This window comes from Nuphar pumila, chromosome 4 (assembly GCF_984573655.1).
Source record: "Nuphar pumila chromosome 4, dmNupPumi1.hap1.1, whole genome shotgun sequence".
NCBI classification, from domain to species: domain Eukaryota; kingdom Viridiplantae; phylum Streptophyta; class Magnoliopsida; order Nymphaeales; family Nymphaeaceae; genus Nuphar; species Nuphar pumila.
In genome coordinates, this window is record NC_143252.1 from 14,210,140 (window position 1) to 14,216,139 (window position 6,000).

General features: G+C 37.9%; 1 protein-coding gene across 2 annotated transcripts in view; it reads right to left on the reverse strand.

Annotated features, from left to right (window-relative positions):
- Positions 1-5,102, reverse strand: part of LOC149839445 (6-phosphofructo-2-kinase/fructose-2,6-bisphosphatase-like) — a 200,072-nt gene extending 194,970 nt beyond the window's left edge. The window contains exons 1-4 of one of the 2 annotated variants that reach the window (XR_016431325.1): positions 4,452-5,102; positions 4,226-4,289; positions 3,795-4,090; positions 584-787 (exon numbers count right to left, since the gene is read on the reverse strand). Coding sequence is in view for 1 of the 2 variants with exons in the window: in XM_090002555.1 (XP_089858681.1) it covers positions 584-787; positions 3,795-4,090; positions 4,226-4,289; positions 4,452-4,631 (744 nt within the window). In the remaining variant the exon portion in view is untranslated. The remainder of the gene's footprint in view (positions 1-583; positions 788-3,794; positions 4,091-4,225; positions 4,290-4,451) is intronic. The other variant, XM_090002555.1, reaches the window with a different exon arrangement.
- Positions 5,103-6,000: the final 898 nt, after the last annotated feature.

Here is a 6,000-nt window from a genome sequence, read left to right on the forward strand (position 1 = left end):
AAAAGAGTTTTTAAAAACAACCTTGTATTTCTTTGATAAGACTCCTTTTTATCTTGTGCAGCATTTATTCTGTCAGAGCTCACCTTATGATATCACAGTCCTTTGACTGTCACAGGAATCAGTCCCAACTCCCAAGTACTGTATCATTTTCAGTTCCCGTGAAAAGACAAATAGGGATGTTATGAATTTTATGAGTTCTTGTTCTTAATATTTTTATGCATTCATATGTTTGTAATATAAAAGCTGTGTTTTTTCTGTCTTCTACTAACTTTCATAATATTGATTTTATGTTATTGGATGAAGAAATTTCCTTTTTTTTCAAGAAGCCTGACTACCTTTTGGTAAAAATACTTGGAATATTATTTCATATTTAAACATATCAAGAAGGTTAAAGCTGCTTCATAAAAGAAAACATATTGCTGAAAAAAAATCAAACAAAATGAAGACTGGCATCAATAAAAAGAGATCCAACATTTCATTTGTTCAGAAAAGCAGTTAACTAAAGAAATCCATAATTTTTTTTAGAATGGACCAAGTTGGACAGCACAGTTGTCTTTTAAATACCACAATTTATATCACTAACCTTCCCATGTGGAGACCAACTATTCCTATTTGTCACATGTGGATACGTGTTGGTGGCATCAACGCTGGAAGAAATGCTGCAAGGACCGAACAGGCTTGGAGTCTCTGTCATATTAGCTGCATAAATCATGGTTGAAGCTGTGCTGGTTGGAGCTGGAATGACATAATGTTCTAAATCTAGCTCCAAAGTAGCTGCAGGACCATTCTGCCAGGAAACAAAGAAACAGTTATAACCAATTAGACCCCTCAAGGGATCAGGTATCTGACTCATCAGGGTGCACTCAATCTGCCTAAATAACAGGGAGTCTGGTTTGGGTTTCATTGGGTCGAGAAACTGGAACCCCATACCTCACCTATATAATTCAGATGGCATCTGGAATATAATATTTGCATAAAACATAAATAAGAAAACACTTGGGCGAACCAGGTTGAGTTGGATATTGGGTGAAGATCATATCTCAAATCCGATTGGGTTCAGATCAACATTTTTATGCTCAGACCCATACATCCAGGTTTGGGTTGGGTCGAGTAGCTGACACAAACCCAATTCTTGACAGCCCAAGAAATTAAGAAACAATGCCAAGGAAAATATGAAGTCAAAATCCTGAATCCTAAGAATACATATCTTTTCTAGGCAGAAATAGTGCGACAATGTTTCATAATTATATCAGCTTGTGAAGAATCTTTGAAATGTTAGCATGAAACACAACCAGCAAGACATTCTTTTCCCTTTAAAACACAAACAAATAGCAATAGCTACCATCTGAATCAATGTGTAGTGGAAATTACAATTATATAGTTCACTCATTCAGGATTGTTCAGATCCAGGTATCAAGAAACTAGTTAAGAACATTAAACTGAAATTGACTCTCTTGAGCATAGTAAAGCCATCAAACATGAATACAACAATGCAAGCACTTCCCCCATCAAAGAAATTACAATGAGGGAATGAAAAGTCAAGGAGGAAATATTTTTCCATGTACCAAGACCATGATTGTCTCTCAATGAAAAAGCAAGAGGGCAGCACTAAACTCACTGAAAACATCACTAAGCTACTAAATACATAAATAACATGGAAGCATTTGCACCATCAAAGAAATTATAATGAAGAAATGAAAGGTTAAGGGAGGTTAAGTTAGAAAAAATTTCCCAAGTATTAAGACCATAACCACCTCTTAGTGAAAAAGCAAGAGAGCTGCACCAAAATTAGCCTCTTTCCATGCACTCAACTTAGCACTTTGTCAATCACGATTGACAAACTATTCATCAATGAACTCCTCATTGAAAATGTATCATGATCTCATTAGCCAGATCCAGCACTTTCCATGCAGTTAGCTTATGATCCTAAAAAAATTGGTGTTCCATTACAACCATGTTTTCAACAACCATTTTCTAAATATGGCAAAAGCTCACATTGCAACAGAAGTTACTGAACTTCCATATGAAGAGGGGCATGAACCAATATTCTCATCAGAAAATCTCAAAGACCTTTATTTAGTATCTTTCCACTCCTCGCACAACAAGGCATTCTCAAATTTAATCTTCATCCAACAAGCACATGGCTGAGAACAATGGTGCTATAGCTAACATGTCTGCTGTGAAGATTTTCAGGTCCTTCATGTTGCTTTTCTCCAACAAATCCACAGCTGACATATTGCAACAATGCCTCCTCTATCCAAAGGTTAATGATTACCATGAGTGAGAGTCCTGTGTGGCCCTTAGTGCTAGGAATGGATTGTCTTAAAAGTAAGCCTTTTGAAGGGAAGGTTCCTATTCAACCTTGATCTCTTAACTAGAATCTTTCATTCGATAAATAAATTCCTCGGCTCTCTTAATCTCTATTTCCGGACTCTGCTTTATGATTTTTGTCACCAATGTGTAGGAGAATGCTACAGACAGATTTGAAACATCATCCAATATAACCAAGTTAATAAATAATTTATCCAGAAAATGCTGAATCAATGGGAGATAGATAGAAGCTTTAGAACTAAATCCCTGGTCTCTGAATTACAGCATAAATTAACTGTGTTAAGCTTACATGCTATCTCATCTAGCACTAAGAGAGCCTCCCTGCACACGCATTTCCCATTGTCAACCATTTTGGAATAATCTTGAAAACAAGGACATAATTACGCTCTAGCTAAAACTTCACCTTGATAAATCATGTTTACAAAAAATTTACCCGATCTTATGCACTGACTACAATGTCAAGGTTGGCTAGATTGGAGTAGTGATGTTATGCATACTAATTGCTTAACAATATCAAATAGATGGACAAACTATAGATGTATGTACCATGTCTTTTATTGTAGGTGCCTTATGATAAAATTTTGTTTTCGTACCATCACAGACACCATAATTGTACTCAGATAATTGTTCGACATAAACCAATGGGAGGACTGATTTGCTTTCCCAAGATATCCATAGGGCCAGCTAATATATGTGTGGATTAAGTGTGTGATAGATGAGCCACGCAGAAGAATTATGTCCATTAGTGGCAATAAAAAGGTGAATGACCCAACCATGTATGATTTTTTGAAATTTGAGATAAGAAAAATGCGATGTGTGCAATGAATCTTCTAGAACCAATCTGAATTCTTTTTTTAAGAAAATAACCAGTAATAATTGTAGTTGGATATCATATATGTAAACTCAATTACAACTTAAAGAAAATGAGAATACACAATAGATGTTGCAGTTTACTTGAACATACTCACATATCAAGACCCTGCTGATAAACTTGGCATGCTCAAACCACTGTCATCTAAATTGATCAGTTGCACTACACACTCCAGTTGTGTTAAATACCAGTCATTTTTACATTGTGTGCATATTCCTATGAAATTCAAAACATCCAATATGCAAATACAGGAACATCAGTAGTGCTGAAAGGATCAATGATGTTATGTAGGAAACAGTATTCTAACAAAATAACTTTGGAGAGTGAATAGATTATATATAATTGTCCCCAGGGAACTCCAAGATAACTCACAACATTGATTCACAGGAAAGAACTGAATACCAAAATAGATTACGGGAGAATATTTTTCAATTCCAAAAGCAATGCTCGTCTCAGTGTGACAATTCAATCCTGAAAGCAATGCCCTCTCAAACCAAATATTCTAACTGAAAAATATGCCAGCATACCAAGGCAATAAATCAGAACAATAAGCTAACGGTAATCGATTTCCACAAGAGGAGTCGTCTCGCACCTCCATGCCAGTAGCCGGAGCGGGATTAATACTAACATCCGGTATTCCTCGCACAGTCGAAGGTTGGAGGTTTTCCAAATAAGCCCTCCAACTCGCCGCAAGATCAAAGGGAGAAACACAATCTGCTTTAATAAGCACGCGATATTCCAGCACCTCGTCATTGCTCACTCTAAACAACGCCAATCTCCGATCTCCTTGAAGAGCTCCTCTCGTGAGAAGCCTGTTCGGACCCTCCTCGACGATGCAAGGCGTCGACTGATACTTTGGTTTCAGCAGAAACTTGAAATCTAGTGTTTCTACAACCAAAAATTAAATTCAAACAAATTAATTAATTAATTAATTTACAGGCAGCAATTCAACCATATCCCACTCAGACAACCATATCCAAACCGTCGAAATTCAATCAAAACTAATCAAATTAATTCCCTCACCATGATTAGGAGGAACCACGAAACTCAACTCCCACATAGACGTCGATTCGCGTTCCATGGCAAGCTAAAACACCCATATCAAATCACGCATCATTATTGCATTCAACATATCGACATACTCCAATCTTCCTTTTCCTTTTTGCATGTTAGAATCTTCAAGCTCAAAAACGCTTCAATACTAACACTAATCAACCAAAATAAAGGCTACCCACGATGAGTTACTCACCGCTTTAAAAGAATCCCAAGAACCAACAAGAGGAACGGAGCCATAGACATGAGGGACGAGGCTCCCATTGAGCTTGTAATTCTCCATCTTGAGAGAAACATAGAGCTGCCCACCGGCCTGGTCCAGGCTCTCCCCACCACCATGCTCGCTCTCCGAATTCTTAGAAGCACTAGTCCCCATTACTGTTTGGTGGTGAAAACAAGAAGCAAGGAAAAAAAGGAAGGGTGGGATTTTGTGGGGAGGCAAGAATATGATAAAAATCCTACACTTCGGTCTTATTAGCCTATTTTTACCGCTTTCCCACAGCTTTTATTATCGACTTTGGAGGCTTATATGATGTTGGTTTCTTGGTTTGTTTAGTGGGAGTTGGCGGGCGTTCTAGGAAGGTGGGAAGGGGAGGTCCCTCTGGCCTCTGCAACGAGAAATCGAGAATCCAAAGCAGGGGAAAAAAAGGAGACCACCGGTTTTAGGTGAAGGGGTGATGAAGGGGGGTTGCTTTTGTTGGGCTTTTCGGGTGGTTGAGAGGGGGGCCCTTACCCAACTCGCGTGGGACTTTTACGTCTAACGAGTTGCGTGCCTCTCTCGGGGTTGGAGCCTATCGATTCCTGAGCGTTCCAAGATCCTGCGAGGTCGCGTGGAACAAGTCGTTTCGGATCAACCATCCATCGTATATACGATAGATATGGATGAGTACTCACTATCGAGGACTGTTTATGTGGTTCACAATCTTTTATGTGAATAATCAGTCTGTTGGTCACCATACCTTTTTTTTAAGCAATCTCGTACACATACACAAGGGTTTTCCCTCTTTTTTGCCTTTTCAGCTAAGCAAAAGGAAACCCCAGTTCTCGTCGAGATCAAGATGGGCGTGGCATAGTTAGTAACACCTGAAACAGCAAAAAAACACTAAATACCAAGTACGTTATTTGAAAGGTTTCACAGGACAAAACAATTGGCATAAAAAAATTACGACCAATGCATATAGTGTAACGATTCAAACTTTCTCAATAAATAATTTTAAAACATTGCATAATAATATTTTAAGGATACGAGACATATTTACATATTTATTATATACAACCCAATACACATGGAATAAATCAAACCATAAATTTAAATAGAATTAAATTTAATTGACAAGTTTCCTCAAAACAATAAATTCTCAACTTTATCATAATCCAGCCCACCATATCATAACTTCCGCTCCCTCCAGCAAGCCAGATTCTCTATCACTATGCTTCAGTACCTGAAAAAAGGTTTTTAAAAATAAACTTGAATTGTTATTTCATGGCATCCTTCCTTTTTTGGATAGAGGACATTTTTGTCTTTTTCTCAAATAATTGTTTCCTGACGAAAATGGTAAGAAAGGGTACTTAAGTATTTGCAACTGCACTGGACTCCGATGCTAAGTGATTTCAACATGCACAGGGATACGAGCTCCATGTGCTTATATATGTGGTGCTCATTCGGACCCCAAACACGCACCTGCATCTTAGGAGGGGAGGGGGGGACATATAACCTGCTTCACACACACACACATATATATATA